Here is a 24,435-nt window from a genome sequence, read left to right as displayed (position 1 = left end):
GTGTTACTAATGGAAGACCTAGAAATACTGGGGATAGAATGAGAAGCAGTGGAAGAGCATTTTTTTATACATATGGATCCTTGGCCAGTTGGGTTCTGCCGGCACTGGAAGCAGTAGGTTTTCTAAATGCATAGCCTAGGGGGAGAAGCAAGGGTCTGTAGATGAGGCTGGCTTGACCAGAGTGCTGATGGAGATTTGGAGGACCAGGAGAGAGGGTCTTGGGGAGTAGTAGGAACCTGAGTTTGAATTCCAGCCCAGCACTTACTACCCTGGGCCACTTACTCAGTAACTCTCCTTGCTCATCTGTAAAATGGAGACCCTATGTCCTAGCCTGGCACATCATAGGGTCCAGTGATCCTCCCAACTCACTGGCCTGCCCACCCTCTCCCCTAGGTCATCGATAAGAATTCAGGCGGTTGGTGGTATGTGCAGATCGGTGAGAAGGAGGGCTGGGCCCCTGCATCATACATCGATAAGCGCAAGAAGCCCAACCTGAGCCGCCGTACAAGCACACTGACTCGGCCCAAGGTACCCCCCCCAGCACCTCCTAGCAAGCCCAAGGAGACCGAGGAGGGGCCAGTGGGCTCCACGGAGAGCCAGGACTCCCCCCTGAAGCTCAAGTACGAGGAGCCTGAGTATGACATCCCCGCCTTTGGCTTCGACTCCGAGCCGGAGCTGAGTGAGGAGCCCACGGAAGACAGTGGCTCGGGAGACCGGCGGCCTGCCCAGAGCCACAAGCCCTCACCTGCCTCCTCGCTGCAGCGGGCCCGCTTTCGGGTGGGCGGCTCCTCGGAGGATGTGGCCCTGGAGGAGGAGACCATCTATGAGAACGAGGGCTTCCGGCCATGTGCAGAGGACACTCTGTCAGCCAGACGCTCCTCCCGGGACAGTGACTCCCCCGGAGGCTCCCCTCTCTCCCTTGCCCGGAAAAACTCCCCCAAATCAGGCTCCCCCAAATCGTCATCACTCCTGAAGCTCAAGGCAGAGAAGAACGCCCAGGCGGAACTGGGGAAGAACCACTCCTCGGCCTCCTTTTCCTCGTCCATCACCATCAATACCACCTGTTCCTCCTCCTCCTCCTCCTCCTCCTTATCCAAGAACAGTGGCGACCTGAAGCCCCGTTCTGCCTCGGACGCAGGCATCCGTGGCACCCCCACGGTCGGACCAAAAAGGGATGCCGACCTGAAGGCTGGGCCAACCTCATGTGCCCGGGCCAAGCCGTCAGTCCGGCCCAAGCCGTTCCTGAGCCGAGCAGAGTCCCAGAGCCAAGAGAGGATGGACATCAGCACTTTACGGCGCCAGTTGAGACCCACAGGCCAGCTCCGGGGTGGCCTCAAGGGCTCGAAGAGCGAGGATTCAGAGCTGCCCCCGCAGACAGGCTTCGAAGGCCCCGGCGAGGGCTCCCGAAGAGGCTCTGCGGACCTCATTACAACCCCAGCCGCCACATCCCCGTGTCCTGCCAAGAAGGGACGAGAAGGGCAGGCCACCTCCTACACGACGTGCAGCGCCTACCAGAAGGTCCAGGACTCGGAGATCAGCTTCCCCGCGGGCGTGGAGGTGCAGGTACTCGAGAAGCTGGGAAGCGGCTGGTGGTACGTGAGATTTGGGGAGCTGGAGGGCTGGGCCCCCTCCCACTATTTGGTGCTTGGTGAGGATGAGCAGCCCGACTCCTCTGGCAAAGAGCCAGACCCTGGAAGCGCCAAAAGCAAGCAGAATGAGGGCAAGTCAGACAGCCTGGAAAAGATCGAGAAGCGGGTCCAAGCGCTGAACACAGTCAACCAGAACAAGAGGGCCACGCCGCCCATCCCCTCCAAGCCCCCAGGGGGCTTCAGCAAGACCTCGGCAGCCGGGGCAGTGAAGATGAGGAACGGAGTTCGGCAGGTGGCAGTCAGGCCCCAGTCGGTGTTCGTATCCCCACCACCCAAGGACAACAACCTGTCCTGCGCCCTGCGGAGGAACGAGTCGCTGACAGCCACCGATGGCCTCCGAGGCGTCCGCCGGAACTCCTCCTTCAGCACTGCGCGCTCCGCTGCCGCGGAGGCCAAGAGCCGCCTGGCCGAACGGGCTGCCAGCCAGGGGTCAGACCCACCTCTGCTGCCTGCCCAGCGCAACGGCATCCCCGTGTCCCCCGTGCGCCCCAAGCCCATCGAGAAGTCCCAGTTCATCCACAACAACCTCAAAGACGTGTATGTCTCCATTGCGGACTATGAGGGGGATGAGGAGACGGCAGGCTTCCAGGAAGGGGTGTCCATGGAGGTCCTGGAGAGGAACCCCAACGGCTGGTGGTACTGCCAAATCCTGGATGGGGCAAAGCCCTTCAAAGGCTGGGTGCCCTCCAACTACCTGGAGAAAAAGAACTAACGGTGGGGGGGCGCATGGGTCCTCCCGGCCTTGGTGTGGATGAGTGGTGAGGTGAAGACCAAGGGGAAAGGGAAACTGGGAGGGGGTGGGGGGCCAGGGGTAAGCCCTGCAGAATGCGTGACCTCAGAGATGCTCCCCTCCTCTGGGCTGCCTCCCAGCTGGCAGGTAAGGTCTGGCAGCGGCCCACACTGAGCAGGGAAGCGAACGGGGCAGGGGAGCACCAGGTCTGAAGCGAGGCAGAAGCGAGGAAGCTAAGCCCCACGCGGGCACCTCGGTGACTTGGCTGATGGACCTGGCACCGTTTGGGACAGGCCCCGCGGGAAACTCCCAACTGTGCCTTGGCTGCAAATCTGGAAAAGATGTGATGGCGGGGGCCTCCCGTGCCCTGCCCCTACCCAGCCTGCTTTCTGTTGCTAGCACCTTGCCACCGGAGGTAGCGCCTGTATCACCCTAAACCTGTATTTGTGAATTGTGCTGGTTTCCTCCGGGACCGTCACCACCCACCCACCTCGGGTGGCTCTGGGGCTGGGAAGGCGTCTCCTGGGAGCTCAGCCTGCCCTGGGGCCAGGCCACAGTCAGTGTCTGTTGGGTGAAGGAAAAGCAGTTCTGCAGGTGCCAGAGAGGATCACCCTGCTTACCCGTCACCGTCCCTGGCCTTGAGGAGAGAGTCCGCCCGGCCTGGGGCATCCTGTCCGTGTTGGACGAGCAGCCCCAGAGTTTACAGAGAGGGTGGGCAAAGCCATCAGTCTCTTCACCATCTGCACAGACTTTATTTGGGGTGTTATTGGGTGGGCAGTTCTTTTACATGTTTTGAGAGAGGTTTATTGATTTGGGGCTTCTGTGTCAGCCCTTGGGTTTTGGTCTTATTTTAGGGGTTGTTTGGGGGCCGGAGGGCGGTCAGCCTCATGAGGGACAGGATAATGAGCAGATGGGGCTTTTCTGTTGTGCTCTCACGGGGAGGTTGGTGGTTTCGTTTGCGTTTCCCTTTCTCTCCCTCCACAAGCCGAAGTCCTTTCCTTTGGTTTCCACCGTTGCGGACAGTACCCGGGCTGAAGGCCCGGGTCCCAGACTTGGCCGAGCAGAGATGCCTCAGCGGGGGGCAGAACCGTCCCCAGGAGGGAGGAGGGGCTCGTCCAGGAGAAGAGGCAGCACTCAAGCTGCTGGGTACCGCCGTTCTGCATATGTTCTCCCGCCCGGGCAGGAACTGGAGAAGCACCCAGCACCCCCACCGAGGGCCAAGGGGACCCCAGCTGGGCCAGTCACCACCAGCCACCCCCTGCCTACACCTGATGCCACAGGTACCCGGAAAGATGGAGGACCCCAGGCTGGGAGCTGCTCTGGCCTTCCCAGGGTACAGTGCCCCCGTGAAGAGAGGAGAGAATAAAGTCCCTGTCAACTTTGGTTGTGTCTTTCAATTGTTGACGTTTCAGAGGGGACCCTCTGGAAGCCTTGGCTTCCCCAAGGACTCCCCCTGTGCTGGGAGTGGAATTCCACACGTGCCTTGACTGTGGACAGATCGGGCTTCACAGCCACCAGCTCAGCTGCCAGAGGCCTGGACTAAGGGTTGGTGTTTTCTACAAAGGAGGAAAGGCCTTCCCTGTACCCCTGCCCCCCCACCCAGGCAGTGTATGTTGCCTGAAGATCGGCTCGAGACCCTGTGTTCCATGCCTGATGCCCTACCCGCCCCCACATCCCCAAGGCCTCGCCTGGGCATCTCCCCGGCCCTCCTCCCTCCCGTACACTGATGCCTGGCAGCTACAGCAGACTGCTCCTGTTCTTTGTTGAAGGGCCGTGGTGAGATTTTGTTTCCTTTTGTTTTGTTTGTGAGTTTAAAATTGAAATTAGTTAATTTTCTTCTGCTGGACAGTATTAAATAGAGCAGGATATTGAGTTAATCTGCTAGGTTGCAGTACTAATGGTAGTGGTTTAGTGTCTTCATATTAATATTATTTGGACTTATTTGAACAATAATGATAAAGAAGTGGTTCATTATTTTTTAATTAATGCACTTTAATAAGGTGGAATGGAAAGAAACCCAGAGAGCAAAGTGCATTACTTAAAGATGCAGTATATACTTTTCTCATTTTTAAGCAGCACATATTTATTAAAAGAAAAAGAAGTAATTTATGATTATTTAAAATAAAATTTAAAAGTAGAGTGACTATTGGGTGAAAGGACCTTCCATGTAGCTGTCTTCCAGGGGGAGGGCCCCAGCGGCCTCGTTCCTCCAATGTCTGCACTGAGCCAGTTCAATCAGTAACGTGCCAGCCAGGCCAGGAGGGAGTGCAGGACGCATCTGCCAAGCACAGAGCATCTCAGTTGGGACTGGACCACGGTGTTCCCCAGAGCCTGCCTTTCCCTGCCCTTCCTCACTGTCTGCACTGCCCCCCGGGGCTCTCCAGCACCCATGCTCCCCCAGGACCCTCTCTCCTTAATCCCCAGTGCTCTAAGTGATAGTCATTCCATATGACCTCGAAAGTCACTCCATCCCATTCCCTTCTTTCACTGCAGCCCAAGGACAGGAAATTACTTTCCCAGAACCACGTAGCTAGTTCATGGCATCAATCCTCGCACCCCACTGCACCAATCCTTGCGCTCCTTCCCACCCCATTGTAGTTTATCAAATGGTCATCATGTTTACATTGTGACATCCAGCCCCCTGAGGATGGCTGGGAGTTGCTCAGGCCTCTAAGGAAAAGTGGGGACTGCTGCCACCTGGTGACAGCATGTAGATTTGGGCAGTGACTAGGGATTGCCATACCCCACCTTCGCACCTCACCCCCTCATCACGCCCTGACTCCCAAAACACAAACCCTGCAAACCCAAAGATAATATGAATACTTGAAGCAAGAAGGGTGCATGCCAGTCCCTCTCAGACACGCCAGGGGATGCCAGGCCTGGTGCCCCTGGACTCCTAGCCCCACCCGGGGCAAGAGGGCCTTTCCCTAGAGCTACTGAGCTGCTTTGTGATGTTGGAGGGTACCGCCAGCAGCAGGTGGAGGAGGGAGGGCCCTGTGGCTCTGACCCATCTGGAGGAAAACCACCAGATCGGACAAAAAAAAAAAAAAAAAAAAAAGGAAAAAGAAAAATGAAATCTCAGCAGTGTCCAAACCCAGTTTCCCATTAGTTGCAATTGAAAATGTGAAATGGCATTGTATTGCTGTATACTGCAACTTTAACCATAATGAGCCCTTCTGAGGTCATTATTGAGCTTTATATAATGCCCGAAGATGCATCATTTGGTGCTTTTTCTTTCAGCTTAAAGGCTTTTTTTCTTTCATTACAAGGGGAAAAAAAAGTCTTCATCTCTCTCCCACTTTCAAACAGTGGGCCTGGCTGGGGTCCCTGGGCCTGCCACGCTGTTCCCACTGGGCCAAGGGACCTCGGGGGCAGTGAGAGAGAGCCGGAAGGGGTGGCCGTGGCGGGGCCCTGTCTTGCCAGCCAGCCTCTGCCCTCCACCCCTCGCCTGGCCTCAGAGGCTTCTCCTTCTTCCTCTCAATTCTCCATCTTGACGAAGGCATTATATAGAACCGTTTTAATCACTTTCAGATGTTAGAGCAGCATATCTTACTGGTATTTGTATCCATCGCTTTCCTCAGCAAGGCATGTTACTACTTTTATCGTCTAAGGAAAAGAGACAAGGGAATTTCGGTTGAGCATTATTTTCATATTACTAGTATTTGCAGAGTAGGCGTAGAACTATTTAAGTTTAGACATTGGTTTGGTAGTTTATTTTAGGGGGAAAAAGTAGCCCCTATTTTTCCTGTTTGTTTTTTTTTTTTTTTTTTGTATTTAACTAATATATTATTTCTTTAAGGTTACTCACTTCCCCTTCCCCTCCCAACTTTGCATTCTCAATCGAAAATGAAAACAATCTGAGAGACAGGAAAAGTGCAATATTATCGAGGGCTGCCAGGGCCTGTTGGGACAGTGGCGGGAGGCCTGGTGGCCCGGTGTGTCGGTGGGAGGAGGCGGGGCTGCTGGAAGGGAGCCATAGCTGTGGAGCAGACAGGTGACCTTCTGGATATTGATCTTTTGCCCCCCCCCTCCCCCAGCAAGGTGGCAGGGCTCCCTCCCAGAGGGCAGCCCCTTCTTCTGTTGGGTGTCCTCCGCCCAGGAGGGATTCAGGGATGAGGCATGGGGCTCTTGACCTCCCAGGGCCCTAGCCCTCGGAGCAGAGCAAGGACATCCAGGAACGGTTCCTTGTTTTCATTTCCATTGTTTTTCAGCCAGCTGCCCAGAAAGGCCGGTCTCAAAAAGTCACTCCCAGCAGCCTTCTCTCACCCCAGTCTCCTGATGTTTGGGCCATGATCCTTTTGATGTGTGTTTGAATCTTTCTAAAACTATGTAACCTCAGTTCAGTTTATGGGCAGGAACCCTTAATGTAACCAAATCCTTTTCCAGGGATATGTGGGTGCCTTGAGCCCTACATACCCAGTGAGACACCAGTTCCCACAAGCCTGCAGCTAGGCCTGGTGCTAAGCTTGGGCCACCCATTCATCTCAATGACTTCAGCCTGAGGAGTGAGCCCTGCCTCTTGCTTAATTAACACCTGACAGTTCCCAGAAGGCCTGAGAGAAGCATCTAAGGGGCCTACTTAGGTCTCTGTAGACAGCTTCCCACAGTGGGTAACTGAGCTGGCCTCCTCCTCACCTGGCACTGGTCGAGAAAGCAGCAGGATGGGAAGTCTCTGGGTCCAAGCCCTTGGAGCTCTGCCCTTCGGGGCTCCAGGGACATCCTCGCAGGCTTGTCCTCTCCATCTCCAGTACTGTATGCTTGCTGCTCCAACCCCTCCGTTTGCTGAATTTCTGTACAAATATGGATCTGTGTGCCCCAAGTGGAACTGTGCCCCTGTGTGTGGGTGTCTCTCCTTGGAGTGTATACATCTATGTGTCCAATCTTTGAGAATCTCGATACAGAGCTCTCTGGAAAGAGAATCATCCACATTGCTGAAGAATTAAGATTCCCTCATTTTTTTTGAGGGCTGTGTGTTGAGAGAGTGAGTGTGAGTGTGTGTGTGTGTGTGTGTGTGTGTGTGTGTGTGTGTTGGTAATTTCCCACTTGAACTAAATAGCACGGGGTTAGAGAATAAACACCGGGCAAGCTGTCTCCATTTTACAAGTCCTTGGCATTGGGCAGGTCCCATGAGACTCGCAGCTTCTGGCAGCAAGTGTGTGTTACTCACACGTAATTCTGGCTGGAGAGTGCAATGTCTTTTTTTTTTTTTTTTTTTTTTGTAATTATTTTATTATTTTGTTGGAAACTTCACACTGGCATTAACAGATCTAGCAGAAGCAGCCTAGGCCATCATCCCGGGCTCCAAAATGAAGATGCGGTTGGACTGGGTCACCACCTACAGATGTGCTGTCCGGCAGGCCGACCCCGCCCGCTGCCATGCGTGTTATCACTGCGGGAGTCCCCAGGTACTAAGAGCCACTAGCCCTCAGTTCTTGTGTTTCTGAGGGTGGTCATGCTGCTTGGGGTGGGGAAGCCTGCTGCTCACAGGTCGGTAGACCCGCATGTGCACGCACACCAGACTGCAGGCCCCAACTGGGCATGTCACAGGAACAGTGGGGAGCGTAGGGGGGCCTTGACCTAACTGAGGTCTTTGCCTAAATCGTGATCCCTATTTGAGGTGGCCTCAGTGGTTCTCAAGTTCTGTGACCAGAGACAGTGACAGGATGAGGTTGCAGCCTTGTTTCAGGAAAAACAGCCTCCCTCTTACTTTGTCCTGTGCGCCTAGATCCGCAGCCAGAAGTTGGGCTCACTGGTGCTCCCAGACTGAGTAGAGGGCTCTACTTTCTAAGGCTGTGATCCCAACCTCCTATTAGGTTAGGGTTACCATGCAATCTCCTTTCCCCAATCCAAACTTTTGAATCTTGGGTTTGCACTGGACCTTGACAATCAGCCCCCTTTCCCATCCCAGTCCTAGAACTTAGTGGCCTTAGAGAATGGGTTTTGGAGATGAAGGTTCCTCCTTTGGTTCCCAGTACCACCCTCGCTAAGGGCTGGGCCTCAGGAGGTGAAAGGAGGGAGAGAGCGCATGTGAGATAATTGTTTTAAAGCAGAAGGGCGGCTCGAGCATGTTGGAGGCAAGCGAGAGGCACGTTGGCGTGATGCGTGTGTGCATGTTTGGAGCAGCTGGGCGTACTGTCCCTTCCCTGGGAAGGTGGCTTCCAGAAGAGGATGTCTTCTAGGCAGAAAGGGAAAAGTGTGAGAAGGCTGAGAGGGTTTGGAGGCTGGAGTTTAGTCTTTATTCAAAAGAAGGAAGAAGTCAATACTGAGTGTTTCAGGAGAAAGAGAACAGGTACAGAAGGAATTTACTGTTTCAACACCCAAGGTCCAGCCAGAACAGGTTGGAAAAGTCCTAAGATTTGGCCACAGAAGCGGCTGACCCGAGGAAACAGCTACCTGCTGGGGCACAACCTGGGTCCTTAGGATATTGCTAATGAACAGTCCTTGATTTGCTCAGTGGGGACAGGAAGTTGCTAGCAACAAAGCCATCTTTGAGTTTGGAGGCTCTCACTCCAGAACATTCTTCCATCCCCTAGGTTCCCAGCAGGTTTTGCCCACATCCCTTTGTCCAACCCAGAGCTAGCCTCTCAAATTGCTCGAATCAATTAGAGACCAGTGAGCATAATGGATTGTATAGTAATGAAACCCCCCCCCCCCCCCGCAACTGGAAGCTCAGGGTCCAGATACCACCAAGCATGTCTGGGAGGAAGGCAGCCTCATCTTTTCTTCTGTTGACACCAGTATTCGTGAGAATCTCCACTGATAGCCGTGGGTGCTCGGTCTGCTGAGTCACACCATGCAGGTGTGACTCAGAAGACAAGGTGCCGTGCACACTCCTCCACAGACATGCCCTTCATTTTCGGTGGCCTGGCACCAAGGCACCTTTCCATAAGCACCTACTTCAGAGAAAGGTCAACAGAGCCACCTTTCTCAGATCTGCAACTTGTTCTCTACAACAGGTTTTGGGGGTTTTGTTTTGTTTTTTTTTGTTTGTTTGTTTGTTTTACCAGGACATAGGATGGAAAGAGGGTTTCACTGACAATTCCTGAGAGGCCTGCAGGGAGGTGACTTCTGAATGAAGATGTGAGTGGCAGGTCCCTAAAGTGTGGTTTGTGGACTGCATGGTTGCATGTGAACTGCTGGATGTCTCTGGGGCTCCAGAACTTTGGGGGGCTCTTCATGGTGTCCACTTAATCCCTCCCAGCTCCTAGCAGGCTCTGTGGGGTCAGCAGCGGGCTGCATTCTCTTCTGCCCTTAGCAGAGAAACTGAAGGAAAGGACATTGAACTCAGTGCAGTCAATTTGAGTGCTAAAAAATTTCCAGGATCCATGGTGGTGCTAAACTATCTCCATGTTTCTAATATTTTTAATAGTTTTTTTTTTTCCTCATCACAAAAATGCAGTGTCCTTGGGGAAGGGACCCAACCCCTTGGCCTGCCACTTTCCAGGTGTCCTATATCATGCTGACGGGACTCTTTGGTCTGCAGAAAATACTCTGTCTTGGCATGCTTCTAGACTGTAAGATTTGGGTTGTTTTGTTTTGTATTTTGTTTATGTTTACATCTTGTATTTCCCTGAAAACTAAATAAAGTTTTTGGCCTTTTTAACTGAAAAGAATCACCTCTTAATTCTCCCTGCCATCAGAAAAGCCATCCAGCTGAATGGCAAAAGCCACATTATCTAGAACACAGCATTCTGGCCCTCTGAGGACGCCAGGCTGGAGGGGGGGTGAGGGGGTGGGGAGGTGTAGGGGGCAGGGGAGGCAGGTAAGTGGCCACTTTTGTTGCGGAGAGCCACGGTCAAGTTCCTCCTCCCTTCCCCCACTCCCCCCGCCTTCCCCTGCTTCAGGAAGCTTTCTGGGCAGTGGCCAAGGCTTTGAGAGAAGAGAGATGCAGATCTTGGGGCAAAAGACCCACATCCAGCAGGCCTAGCTGGCCCGTCAGCTCAGAACCCCTGATCCTCCATTGCTTTTGCTGGACTCCATCCGCACACAGGGCTGGGCGGTCCAGGCGCAGGGACTGGAGCAACATCCCAGGAGAGGGGGCAGGAAGGCAGGCATGCTCTGTGCTGGAGTCCCAGCCCCACCAAATGAGCATGAGGCCCACGTTGTCCCCAGACCCCAGACCCGCTCCACCACTCCCAGTTCCTACAGCCAAACTGATATACTGAGCACATCTAGGTTTCTCTAAAGGTCCCTGGCCTCCCTTTCCTATCCAGCTGTCACCTATATTGGCCCCTCCTGACCTGTGATGGATCTGTCATCCTCCCATTAGCCCCTAGATGGCAGTGTCACCCCATGAGGGTTTGGGGCCAGGTTTGAGCCCACCTCAGCCTTAACACAGAGCTGAGCAGGCCTGTGGACTCTCACTGCTCCTGCCCCAGTAAACACAGCTCCTCAAGGATCCAAGCATCTGAGGCCACCAAAGGGCAGTGGCTTCTCCCTTTTGACTTACAAGGCTCATCTGGCCTTCCAGCCCCTACTGTCCAAGTCCCAGGTCACACTCCAGTCCCCCATTCCAGGGAGTCTTCCCCATTGCTGACTCCCCTCCATATCCAGGACACCTAGCCGTTCACCCCCACCCCGACCCTCCCTCCCTCCCCAACCCTCCACACAGCACAGTGCAGCCCTCAGGCTGGTACGAAATCACCTTTATTCACAATCACAGCGATCCAAGTTCACAAAGGAGGCAGCAACTATCCCAGCACTAACAGAGACAGTGATACGGATGGCTTCCTCTCCCCAAACCTCAAGCCACGCAGCCCCTGCACTTAAGACCTTCCCTTGCCTCTGACATGAGACTCCTGACTGTAGAGGGTCACCCCCTGGCCCACCCCACCCTACTCCCATGGAAGAGGTCTCCAGGGTCAGTGGCTGGGGACAGACCCACAGGGGAACCATGACTTTCTAGGGACCCACTGCAAGGCAGGGGCAAAGGCCCAGCCTGGTGTTCTGACCCCCGGTGCTGTCCCACCCGCCACCCCATAGGGGATCCTCACCAAAGAACTCCCAAGAGTCCCACAGAGAGTCTGCTCTCCTCCCCCAAACAATCATTTTACAGAGGTTGCAGCTGAGGCTGAGAGGGGCTATGACCTGGCCAGGGCCACGCAGGTGCCCAGTGGCCAGGCCTAGAATTCCATACTCTGCCAGCCACAGCGAGCAGAATCTCTGATGGCCATGAAAAGCCACTGGAGGGGGAAGAGGGCTGGGAGCCTGGCAGGAGGCAGGGGGACTAGGCTGAGACTCTGAGAGAGGCCCCAGCCCATGGCCTATCAGAGTAGGGCAGGCAAGGCTGAGAGCTATAGCCTACGCAGGGGCCAGGGGACACTCCACCCCAGAACCAGGAGTAACCCAGAGGTGCTGGGACCAGGCCCCTTCCCTCCATCTTTCCTGGAGGAGAAGAGCCTTCCTAAGAACAGCCTCCCTGCTCTACTATGAGTAGACCTTCCCAGCCGTGTTCCCTGGCCCAAGCTAGACTCCTTCAGCCTTCCAGAACTTTTTATGTCCTCATGGAAGGGGAAGCTCTTGGGCCTCCTGACACGTCTGAGCCAACTTTGCTAACCCTGCTGCAGCCCAGAGAGGAAGGGCACTTTGTGGCTCTGGGTGATCCACCAGCCCCAGGGCTAAGGAGGCTCAGTCTGTCTCTTTGTAAAATGGACACAATTTGACAGGCCGCCTCCAAATTCAGCCCCTTTTATGGAGCTCTAATTCACGGTAAATAGAGATGGCTATGGACTTTGTGCTGGAGCCTGGGGAAGATTCTGAGTGATAACTACCTCTGCAGCCTTCTTTCACCAGGTACTCCACACACCAGGGCACCATTTCTAGGGGTCCGGGGGATGGCAACTCAATCCCCTCCCCCCCAAAGACCAACCCACAAACTAAATAAATAAATAAATAAAAGTAAGGAAAAAAGGCTGGTTTTACCCCAGGGCACCCCACCCCCACCCCCACTCCAGCACCCTGGCCGTGCCTAGGAATACTACAGTCTGAGTATCAGCCAGGCCCAGGGCAGCACTGAGATCCCAGAGGACAGGTCACAGAGCACAGATGCAAACCTGCTCTTGGAGACCCTGCCACAAGACAGACGCTGCCCACACCGAGGCTGTCCCTGGGCAGCAGCATCTCACGAGATGACTGGGACAGAAACGCTGTGGCCAGGAAGGGGCCCTCTGCATCTCCGCCAGGGCACAGGGTCAGAGACCCAGAACCTGGAGCCTTCTGTGGCCTGTCCATCCACCCGTCCTGGGTGAGTAGGAGAGGGATATGGCATGGGGGCTGCAGCCTGCCCAGGGCGAGAGGCATCCACTGGCCTTCCCCCCTGGTTGCCAGGCCTGAGGGACAGGGAAGAGAGGAAAGAGAAGGTAGATACAGGTCAGAGAGTAAGGTAGCAGCTGAGAGGCTGCCTGCCTAGGGCTGTTGAGCAGGTTGTACACTGTTCAAGGGCAGCTAGCTAAGAGAACAAATAGAGGCTGAAGTCCAGGCCATACTCCTAAATGCCCTAGCTCAGGGACACATCTGCCCAGAGGAAGAAACGTGTTTTCTAATTCTCACATGGACTGGAGGACTTCCTTGCAGACTGCCCCAGATGGGGAAGGATTAGGACAGGCTGAGACCCCCGTTTAGCCACTCAGCATGCAGGGTGGAGCTAGGTGCAGAGACGGGAAAGACGGAGAGAGCTAACTCCCCCCTCCTCTCTGCTGGGTAATTCGTATCTGCCCCTCACCTCCCTGCCCTATATCCCCTTTCTTCCCAAACCTTTGAGGGCCTCAGTTTCCCATGTTTAATGAAGAAGGGAAAAGAGTTTCCAAGATGAGGAAGAAGAGAAGGAGCCCTGTTGGCTTGCCCCTCGGCTGGAGTGGGGCCAAAGCCTGAGGAGGCAGGCGTGCAGGGGTGGCGGGGCAGCCACAACGGGCTAGGAGCTGCGGTAGGTCTTGATAATGTCCTTGATGGGGCGGCGGCAGATGGGGCAGCAGGCGTGCAAAGCCTTCTTGAGGCGCAGGCCACAGGCATAGCAGAGGCACATGTGGCCACATGTGTAGATGACCGTGTCCACTGCGTGCTCATAGCAAATGGTGCACTCATCACTCCACTGTCCTGTGCCTGGGGTCACTGGCGACTCAGGCAGGCTCACTGGTGAGTTGGGGGCCGTCCCTGGGGACAAGTGGACACCAGTCAGTGAGAACATGGCCCGGTCTGGCCCCAGGTTCATGAGAAGAGAGCCCCTGGTGTCTCACTCCATTTATTGGGATCTGCTTGTTTACCTTGACAACCCACTTCCTGGGCACTAGGAGGCACCCGATGAGGGTGCCCCGGGCGGCAGCGAGAGGAGAAGCGCGGTGGAGGATGGGAGGCAGCCCACGCTCTTGTAAGGAAGGCCCCTCCTGAGCTATCCTCTGGGTTTCCCTGTCTGCTAAAAAGTGCTCGGGAGAAAGCTGCCCAGCTGCGGGGCAGGGTGGGATTCACCCCAGAAATTACCACCCAACAAGGGTTCACTGAGCCTATCTCCAGCTCCTCCAGGGCCCGCCTCTGACCCAGAGGCCACACGCCGGCCTCAGCCAGGGGGTCTCCGAGCGGTCGGCCTACTTACCGCCAGCAGAGCTTCCCAGGGGTCCGGAGCTGCACGTGCTGAGCAAGGGGTCGTCGGAGAGGCGGCTGCCCACGGTGCTGGGCGAGGTTGGTGTGGAGGCAGGGGAGCAGGACAGTGAGGGGATGCCCCGCTCTGCCAGGATGGTGGAGCCTGCAGAAGGCAAGGGTGGGGGGACGCATGAGCCACTGAGAGGCCTACTGGGAGAAAGCTCAGGTCTGCACCCCTCCTGGAGGTTCCCAGGAGAGAAAGTGCTAACACAGCAACAACCATACAGCCCAGCCACTGGATGGGTTCAGGGCAGGATTCCATAAAGTGGCCCAGCGCCCGGCCCCAGCTCTGTTCCCACCTGCAAATTGGAGGGCCACTTCATGCTCTGTCGTTACTCCATCAGCAGGCTCTGGACAAGCCCGCCAGCCTAGAATCCCACCACCACCCTCCCCATGCATCCTCTCCTTCAAGGTTTCCCGTGCTAGACAACAAAGTCCCCTCCTCCTGCCCAACAGGGCCCTTCCAGTCCCAGCCTGACCCTCCTATTCCAAACCCTGTGCTGGCTCCATCACCACCCCACATAGCCCCCCACCTTCTCCTGTGCACTGGCACCTCTCAGATGCCCTTCAGCATCTCCCAAGCTCATTCTGTGCTACATTCTCTCCATTCTTCCTCCCCTCCTTTCTCTCCTTCCACTCCTCTCCTCACCTTTCTTTCTTCCTTCCTCCCCGCTTGCTCCTCCCTTCAACAAGGTACCAGGTACCTACTAGGTACCATCCACTGTGTAAACATTAACACTGAGAATGATACTGACAGAGCCCTTGCCCTCAAAGACCTAACTGTCCAGGGAGCCCCTTGGGGCTGTCCTCAAACTTCCTCCTCTGGGGAGCTTTTGACCACCCCCACAAACCACATTACTTACTTAGCACTGACCAGCCACACACACCACATACATGGGACTAAACCACCACAGAGCTGGGGTATTATTTGTTCTTTGCCCAGGTAAACAGCCTTGTTTCCAGGTGAACTATGAGCCTCCTGAAAGCAGGAAATTGTATTCACCTGTGACTTTCCCACAGGCTCTAACATACTGCCCTACACATAAATGCTCTGTGAGATCCTTTTCATCATTAGGTGTTCTAATTCATTTAATACTCACTGTTTCTAAGTATTCATTAGATATCCATGGGTTTTCTCTTAGTGTAAATAGTTTTCAAGTTAATTTTATCATCTTCTTTCAGAAATTCACACCTTGTATTTCCTTTTCCTACCCTATTGCACTGGCTAGCATTTTCAGAACAATACTTTAAGGCATCCCTATCATATTCCTGACTTTAATGAGAACGTTTCTCACATTTCATCATTAAGTACGAAACTGGCAGTAGTTTTGGAGGATAGGAAATATCCTTCCATTCTTAGTTTACTTAGGCCTTTCATGAAGCCAACCACTCCTCTGTAAGGTAAATAATAACCCTTCACACACTGTCTCTGGCTTGTTTTTCCTTTGCAGTCCATCAGGATCGCCAAACACCAATTTGCTGACTGAGATGCCCAGCTCTTCTACAGCCCAACTGCACTCTGGTTAGCATACATTGTTTAGCATATATCTAGATGATTATTCTTAAACACCCACCTTGGCCCACTTACCTCTCAGGACATTTAAGCCCTGATTTTTTTTTTTTTTTTAACCTTCTCCTGTGTCTAGTAAGCTTCTTTGGGGAACAGAAGTCTCACTGGAAAGCTACTTATCTATTATTAGATGGTGCTGAGGCGGGAGAGTACCCTCCCCTTATGTAATTTCCTTCGTCTGAGGAGCAGTGTCTCCCAGTGAGTGTAGCCAAGTATCTTTTTACCTCAGCCTGATTTTTTTCCGCACCCCAGTCTGATTTCTTTTTATTCCATCTTGAATTTTCACCCCAACTTCTTTCCTTCCTGATTTCTTTTCATTTCTTACTGATCCGTTTTCCTCAATCATAACATCTTAGCACCTTGCCTCATTTCTTTTCATTCCTTTTCAAATTTATTTTTCACTGCATCTTCATTTGGTCTCTTTGCAGAGTAAGAAGTCCCCACATATTTTATCTAATTTCACAAACTCTAACACGCTCACAATCACCAACAGCAATATGCATGCTTTCAGTTACTCATCACGTGTGCCTACACACAGACATACCAACCTTAGAGCATAACACACGTTCACTCACATACATTGTCTACAAAGCCTCCCGGGGTGAGGTTTAGGATGGGGCTATGAACCCCAGAGATCTCCAAACTTGCCTGAGCAAACCTGCTTAAAAAAAGAATTCAGAAAAAAAAAAAAAAAAAAAGAATTCAGGCACCTGGGTGGCTCAGTGGTTTAGCGTCTGCCTTTGGCTCAGGGTGTGATTCTGGGGTCCTGGGATCAAGTCCTGCTTCACTTCTCCCTTGCCCATGTCTCTGCCTCTCATGAATCAATAAATAAAACATATTTTTTTTTAAATTCAGAGGGGGCCTGGGAGATTCAGTCAGTTAAAGTGTCCAACTCTTGATTTCAGCTCAGGTGGTAATCTCAGGGTTGTCAAATCAAGCCCCGTGTGTGGCTCCACGCTGAGCATGGAGAGCCTCCTTGGGATTCTCTCTCTCTCCCTCTCCCTCTGCCCCTCCCCGCTCCCTCATTCTCTCTTGAAATAAAATAAAATCTTAAAAAAAAAAAAAAAGAATTCAGATCTTATCTGGATTTATCCAACATCTACAGAATCAAAATCTCTGCAGGTGGGATTCAAAACTCTGCACTTTAGTAGGCCTCGTTGTGAATCTAATGGAGCTAGCCCAGTCTAGGGCAGCGGTTGGAAAAGACCAGCTCTGGCAAAGTATGCACACCTGTGCACCCTGGGGAAACAGAGGCCCCTGGAGATGCTTCGTGAAAAGAAGATTTCTGGCCACATTCGTTTAGAAAAAGCTGTACATCCTAACCATAACGTCCTTCAAGATTCACGTTATGTATTAAAAGCTCTGAGAAGTCCTGCAGTGAAGCACCCCCCCACACACACACTTTTTGCCAACTCAGTACTTTCCAAACTTTTCAACCAAGGACCCTTTCCTCAAAGACACCTTATGCCGTAGGGCGCTCTGAGAAATACCCATCCGCAAGTCCACATCCACCAGTCCATTCAATCCCAGGAAACTAAGGCCCAGAGCCAGGCAGCCCCGTTTCCCCCAGGGCCCCCTGCTCCCCGGAGGCTGGAGACCTAGGCACGGCGGCTGGCTGCGGGCTGCGGACTGCGGACGTCCCGAACGTCTCCGCTATCCGGACACACAGCCATCCTCAAGACGCAGAGGCTCCAATTTCCATCGTGCAGGAATGGAAACTGCGCCTCACAAAGTTAACTGCTGGTGGAAACCTTGTTTTCAAGCACCGTGCATGTGTCGGGGACACGGGTTAATCGGGTTCCGAGAGTGAAACTCAGGGGTCCACACTCTTCGCCCCCCCCCCGCCCCCCAGGCCTGGCGGGGCAGCGGGGCGGCCTTCCTCTCCCGGGTTCCCCCCGGGGCGGGGGGGGCACTCACCGAGGATGCGGATCTGCGTGAAGGCGCCGTGCAGGCCGAAGAGCATCCAGAGCGGCTGCGAGGCGTCCACGCACAGCTGCATGCCCGCCGCGGCGCCGTTGTGGCTCAGGTGCAGCTCGCCGTCGGCGTTGACCACCAAGCCCAGGATGTCGCCGCTGTGCAGCGGCCCGGGCACGCGGCACACGGCCCAGAACTCCTTGCGGTCCAGCAGGGCCTCGGGGCTGAAGGGCAGGTCGGCGGGCCGCAGCGTGCCGGGGTCGCACGTGGTGACGCCGAACGAGAGCGCGCCGGGCCGCGCGGCGCCCGAGCGCGTGACCTTGACGAAGATGGTCTCGGCCACGCGCACGGCCCGGCTGGTGAAGACGAGCGCGCGCTCGTCGCGCCCGTGCTCCAGGCGCGCCACCGTCTGCTCGTCGAGGATGCGGACGTGCGCCCCGGCGCGCAGCGCGTGGAAGCGCAGGTCGCCGTCGAGCTGCGCGGGCAGCGCGCGGCTGTGCTGCGAGTTGAGCGAGTTCTGCGGGATGGGGCAGCCGGCGGCCGGCGCGGCGTCGTCGGCGTCGCCGTCGGCGCCGGGCACGTTGAGGTCGCACAGGCTCACGGAGAGGCGCGGCTCGTCGGCGTCGCGCCGCAGGGACGGCCGCCGCAGGGCGGTGAAGGAGCGCGGCCGCAGGCAGTCCGGGAGCGCCAGCTCGCTGTCTGCGCCGGGAGCGGGAGACACGGGGCGCGGTCACGCGGGGCCCGGCCGGGCGAGCGCCGCGCCCCGCCCCGCCCTGCCCCGCCCTGCCCCGCGCTGGCCGCGCCGGTAGCCGGTAGCCGGCAGCCGCGGGGAACAGGCCCGGGAGGCCGCGGGGAGCAGCGACGCAGGACCTCCAACTAGTAACTTAAGCTGAGCATCAAGGCCGCAGGGAGGGGCACCAAAATGAAAAAGCCTCCCTTCTAAATGGCACGCTCATAAGTTTCATTTTCTTTTTTTTTATTATCATTTTTAGTTCTCAATTTAACTCCTGGGCCCTCCCTTTCGGTCCCCAACAGCTACAACAGCGCTGAGCACTTGAGAGGACAAGCAGTGAATGACTGGCCGAATGCACTGCGGACATCAACACCCCCCCACCAAGGTCAGAGGGAAGCCTCTTCCCCAGAACAGCTCTTTGCATAAATCTGTCTCCTCCCTACAAGTACCTCTTCTCCAGTTATCATTGCCGCAGGGCACTGAGGCCGAGAGAACTTAAACTTACGAATTTATCCAGCATTTCCTTTTGAAGGTGACTTCACTGGAAATCAAGCCCTCTCCCTTTTTAATCATACCAGACACACTGTGTTTTGTAGGAAAGACAGTCAAGCCAAAAAAAAAAAAGAAAGAAAAAAAGAAAACATAATCACCTCTCAGCCCACCAATCGGGAGAAAAATACTCTTAATACTTGGGTATACCTTCCAGCTTTTTTCTTTCTTTTCCCCCAATATATTCTTCAGTTACTTTTTAAGATTTTTAAAATTTTTTAATTTTATTTATGAAAATGGATTTTTTAGATGTATTTAGTCATGAGAGACACACAGAGAGAGGCAGAGATATAGGCAGAGGGAGAGGTAGGCTCCCTGCAGGGGGAGTGGAACTGGATCCCAGGACCCTGGGATCATGACCTGAGTCCAAGGCAGACACTCAACCACTGAGCCACCCAGGTGTCCCTGCAGTTACTTTTTCTAATACAAAAACTGAATCATGCTATATAAACTCCAGTAGTTTTTAACCTCTTATGGGTAACAAATCCCTTTGAAAATGTAGTGACTTTGACCTGTGTCCTCTGAAAAACACACATTCTTCCTAAATTCTGTGGATAACTTCAGGGCATCTGTGAATCACATAAAGCCTTCCGTGGGGATGGACTCCAGGCTAAGAACCCTGCTATACAACTTTCCTTTTCAAAACTAGCTTTTCTACTGACTACGTCCTGAACACCTTTCCATGTCAATAACCGTGTTTCCAACACATCTTTTTAATGGCTGTGTTATGTCCTACTTTATGGAGGCCCAGCATTTATAATAAACGTCATCATGCATAATGAATTACCCCTGCATTTCATCCTTAAAACATCCCATGGAAGTGTTCCCATTATGGCGATAAAGCTCAGAGATGTGATGTGACAGCCACCAAGCGGCAGATCCGAGACTGAAGCTAGGTCTGTCCAACTCCCGACACCGCATTCTTGGCTTTCAAAGCCCTCCTTATTTTTTGATCCCCATCTGTGGGGGGTCAGAATCCCCCAAATTTGGCTAGTTAGTCCCACTCACTGTAGACTGCATCATGGGCCAATCCCTCCCCGGGAGCCTTTTCTCTGAGCCTCCCCAAGGGAGAATCTGTGCTTTCTCTCCAGGACCTGGGTAAGGATGGCTGGGGTGCTCAGTGTGGAAGCGAAGCTTGGAAGACTGGACTGGTAGGGGCAGCTGAAGCAGAATCAGCTCCATCTGAATTTAGAGACAATCTCTAAAGCCTCCTTGTTTTTGTTCTCCCCCTGCCCCTTCCTGGAAAAGTGTTGTTTGGGCCCCGGTAAGGGAGAGCATGCTGGGCCCTTCCCCCAAGCCCCCTGCCTCTCTGAAGAAGCCTCTTGGGGCCTAGCTGGTTGGGATTTCCCAGCATCGTGCTTGGCAAGAAGGAGGGAGCCAACTGGAAAATGCGATTATTCCAGGGAATTGACTCTGTGACAGTGATGGTGCAGAGAGGCTGGGGGCTGCAGAGAGGCAGAGGCAAAGAGGTCCAAGCAGGAGGGGGAGGCCTGAGAGACAGTCGTGGGGACCTGGGACAGGCGGTGGGCTGACCTGGTCCCCCAGGAACAGCCCCTGCTCCTCCTCCTCCTCCTTTGGGGCTAGCAGGCACTGGCCAGAGAGGACTCCAGGGTTGGAGACAGAGAGGAAGGGACAGGGACAGCAGGGTGACTAGAAAACAAAAGGCTCAGAGATACCCAGCCAGAGCTTACAGAAAGAAGACTGTCACAGGGCTCGTGCACACATGCACTCCCACACTCCTCTCCCTACCTCACCCCGCACACACAGGACAATCAGCCCCAGGGCCCATGAAGCTGGGCAGACTGGCAGCACAGATTTCTGAATGCGGCTGGACATGCGCTCCCCTGAACTCTGCCCCTTCAGGAGTCCTTCTGTTCTTGAATATGCCCGCTTCTGGGCCTCCCAGGCAGCCCGTGCCACTGTTGAGCCACTCTAAGAAAGTGTTTCCTTCTCTTAAACTAAAATCTACCTCCTTGTATCCGAGGATATCTTGGGTAGATTTACTTTACTTCTCTCAGCTTCAATGTCCTTCTGTGCCAATGCTGGCCCATAGAGAAAGCAGCTCCCCTCAGGATACACTCAGACCCACCACACACCTTCCCACCTCTTAGACAATGAACAGAACCGACTCAGTACTCCAGATGCTCCCTGCCCAGCTCAAGGCACAGTGGGGTCATTACCTCCTTGATATTTACACTATACTTCTAGAGTTTTTTTTTTAAAAGATTTTATTTATTTAGTGCAGCCCGGGTGGCTCAGCAGTTTAGCGCCACCTTGAGCCCAGGCCTGATCCTGGAGACCCGGAATTGAGTCCCACGTCGGGGTCCCTGCAGGGAGCCTGCTTCTCCCTCTGCCTGCCTGCTGTCTCCCTCTGCCTGCCTCCCTCTCTGTGTCTCTCATGAATAATAAAATCTTTAAAAAAAAAAAAATCTGAATTCTAATACTTCCCTCAGAAGGGATGTTGTGAAGTTAAAATGCAGTAAGCTACAGAGGGCATCTAGAAAAGTAGCACATAATAATCACTAGGTTAAAGGAGCCACTGTTATTGTTTACATGCCCCATGGCTCAGAAGTGCATGGGCACTGGGGTGATAACAGGCCTGGGTTTAAATGTCCAATCCAGCACCTGAATGGTGGCCAGTAGCTAAGCTTACCTCCCAGTCTCAGGCCACTCAGCTAGAGAATGAGGGTAATAATACCTGTGTTGTGATGATGTTGTGGGGATTGGAGGCAGAGTGGGGAGCTTCTGGGACCCCTGGATAACTTCAGGTACTAGTGCTTACTCAGGTTGTCTGTCAACCAAAGTTCGGTCCCTCTACACCAGACAATGAACTTTCTCAACCTACAGCAGCAGGACTTTACATCAGTCATGAATATATCACTAAGGACCAGGAAGAAGAAGCTATACAGTGGAGATGAGAGGAGAAAGAAGAGAAGGAAGGAGAAACAGTAGGGGGTGGTAAGCAAGAGAGAAGGGGCAGGAAAGTGATCCCTTTGGCCTTGCTTGAGATCTTGGAGGAGTTAGGAGAAAAGGTACAGGAGAGCCTGGGAAACAGCTAAAAATGGCATCCCTGGGGCCAGTGCCCAGCCCAAGTCTGTCTTCTGCCCCAGCTAGGCAGCCCCTCAGGGTCAGGAGCAGCTGCAGGCCGCCAGCGAGCTCCAAAATAACCATCCCTCAGTGTGCCCAGCTGTGCAGGGCCCTGAAATAGATGACACTCGAGATGGAGTAGCTGCTCAGACCTCCCTTTGCAGAAGGGCCAGTGAAGGTCAGAGCTGACTGGGCCAACATCCGGTGGAAAGCCAGGAAAGGGTCCAGGCCCCCAAAGCCACGGGGAGAGTACCCGGGGACCGACGCCAGCCCAGACTTACAAGGTAGGGAAAGGGCAAAGGGCAACCGGTAACTCCAAGCAGCACGGTGGCCCCTTTGAAGCAACAAGTTATGTAACCCATGCCTGGGATACACGACTGCCAACTTTGGAGGTGTTTATGTGGCAGCCCCGAGGGAGGAGCAGCTCAAGGCCACAGGAGAAGCTGCTCAGCTGCTCCCCTCTCATTGTCCCCTCTTTCAGGAAGGAATCTGTCAGTCTTCAGCTCCTGCCTAATCCAGTGCCTGGCAGCGGCCCTATGGATACTCTAGGCCAGGGCAGAAATAAGCAGGCCCCACAAGGGCAGCAAGGCCAAGCTGGCACTGCCATCCCCCACGTGCGGACCCACTGTGTGCCCAGGCCGAGGCAGCGGTTAAAGAGAGGAGAAGCCAGTACCTGGGCCCCTAGGAGCCACTGGGCTGTGGGAGGATCAAAGCTTTAAGGCAAGAAAATATTTGAATATAATTTCCTTACAAAATTCTTAGTGTCTCCAGAGGAAATCCATCTATCCCTGCCAAGTTCTCACCCAGCCTTGCCTAGAATGCCCCCGGGGACAAGAAGCTCGCCACATCCCAAGGCTATCTGCTGTCTCTGAACACCCATAACTGTTGGGAAAGCTCTCCTTGCATGGATCCATAGGTGTCCCACACTGGCTCCCTGGCACCCCTTCTGAGCCTTCTCTTCTTTAGGATAAATATCCCTTTTAGGATAATGCTCTCCCATAGAGCCTGAGGTCCCCTTCCTGTTTCACAGTGAGCCAGAGACAGCATTTTGGAAGAAACAAAATTTGACCTGGGCCCTGAAGGACAAGAGTCTGGACCAACAGAACTGAGAGGCACTCAGTGGGAAAACCATACTAGCAAACGCCAGAGAATAATCTGAGCAGGGCCAGTGGGGAGAGAGGAAGGGAGAGGAGAGGAGGAGAGGGGCCAGGCCAGGGCCCTGGGGCCAGCTCTGGCCAGGGACCCAGCGGGCCCTCCCCCATGTTGCCAGCCAGTGCTGGACAACCAAGGCAGGGCCTGGGCACTGGTGCAGGGACCGTCGGGGGGCAGGCAAGGGGCTCCTTTGAAGCAGGGCCTGCCATCAGCCCAAGAGTCTTGTTTGTTTAGATTCTCACATCCGGAGCGCTGGATAATCTTTAACCACGGGTCGGCCTGCAGCAGCAGGCCGGCTGGCGGGTATCTGCTGGCCCCTGTTTAGAAGGCGCTGCCAGCCCATTTACTGTCTCCATAAACATCCTCCTGCTGGGCAACGTCTGGCATGGGGCAGGGGAAGGAGCCCAGAGGGGCGAGTACACAGCGTGCACAGGGAAGGGGTCTCTCCACCCATCCTGGGCAGCGCCCCGAAACCCACACCCGCCTCCACCCTCTCCATATGAACTCTACCACAGGGAAGCTAGGAGAAACAAATACTTTTTGAGGCTCATGGAGAGAAGGGTAGAATATCCCAGAAACATTTGTAGTCACAAACTCTAAGATTTATGGAATCTTCAAGACAGAGGATCTTAGACATAGAGATTCTCAGACTCATCTGGTCTAATGGTTCTCAAACTTTTTTTTTTTTTTTTTTTTTTTTGAGCAGTGATATCTTTCTGTCCAATAAAACCAAAACTCTGGTTGAAGTGTAAGAGGAGGCCACAGAGGCCTGCCAACTCAGCCCCCTCAGAGATGGTTCTGGAACCCCAGTGTTCCAAGGAACCCAGCTGGAGAACCATAGATCTTATTCCAAGACACAATTTAGATAGCATGGTTTGCATTTCACCCAGATACAGGGATTTGATTTTAAGGTTTCCTCTTCTAAGGACAGGACTGGCTTGGGAGTTGTTGTCTATTTGGTGGTCTTTTTAAATGAAGCATTCCTTTTTAACCTAAAAACAATAGCCCTTGCCATTTGTGTAAACACTTTTATACATCCATGAGCCTCACAGACCCTCTGAGAAATAAATGGCACGTGTGTAATGATGTCCAAATAACAGATGGGGTGGCTGGGGCACAGAGGAGCTGGGAGGCTGGCTCGGAGCTAGTGAGTGGCCATGGCAAGTCTTGATTCAGTCAGGTCTCCTGCTCCTGAAATGAGGGCTTTGTCCCCAGTACTGACTGCAAGGCCCCAGCTCCTCTGCTATACATGCACCACCCTAGGTGCCCCCAGGTCTCTCCAAGCTCCTCAAAACCGTATCTTGAGCCAAAGAGATTACTAGTTGGAAAATCTGAAACTGCCATTTCTGGATATTAGAAATAGTTTAATATTGCCAGTTATCTTTGGTTGCACTTTTCATATATTCATTCTGGTAAAAAA

General features: G+C 53.8%; 2 protein-coding genes across 9 annotated transcripts in view; one reads left to right on the top strand and one right to left on the bottom strand.

Moving 5' to 3' along the window:
• The window catches only part of SH3PXD2A (SH3 and PX domains 2A), a 230,006-nt gene extending 225,529 nt beyond the window's left edge, over window positions 1-4,477 (top strand). For all 7 annotated transcript variants that reach the window (XM_072739898.1, XM_072739897.1, XM_025993170.2 and 4 more), the window contains one exon: window positions 394-4,477. In XM_072739898.1, the coding sequence (XP_072595999.1) occupies window positions 394-2,361 (1,968 nt within the window). In that variant the 3' untranslated portion in view covers window positions 2,362-4,477. The remainder of the gene's footprint in view (window positions 1-393) is intronic.
• Window positions 4,478-11,007: 6,530 nt separating this feature from the next.
• Window positions 11,008-24,435, bottom strand: part of NEURL1 (neuralized E3 ubiquitin protein ligase 1) — a 79,901-nt gene continuing 66,473 nt past the window's right edge. For both annotated transcript variants that reach the window (XM_072739902.1, XM_072739903.1), the window contains exons 4-6: window positions 17,498-18,193; window positions 13,964-14,113; window positions 11,008-13,527 (exon numbers count right to left, since the gene is read on the bottom strand). In XM_072739902.1, the coding sequence (XP_072596003.1) occupies window positions 13,289-13,527; window positions 13,964-14,113; window positions 17,498-18,193 (1,085 nt within the window). In that variant the 3' untranslated portion in view covers window positions 11,008-13,288. The remainder of the gene's footprint in view (window positions 13,528-13,963; window positions 14,114-17,497; window positions 18,194-24,435) is intronic.

Source organism: Vulpes vulpes, chromosome 15, assembly GCF_048418805.1.
Source record: "Vulpes vulpes isolate BD-2025 chromosome 15, VulVul3, whole genome shotgun sequence".
In the NCBI taxonomy this organism is placed as follows: domain Eukaryota; kingdom Metazoa; phylum Chordata; class Mammalia; order Carnivora; family Canidae; genus Vulpes; species Vulpes vulpes.
The sequence above is the reverse complement of the archived record's forward strand: the minus strand, read 5'-3'. Positions and strand labels throughout refer to the sequence as shown.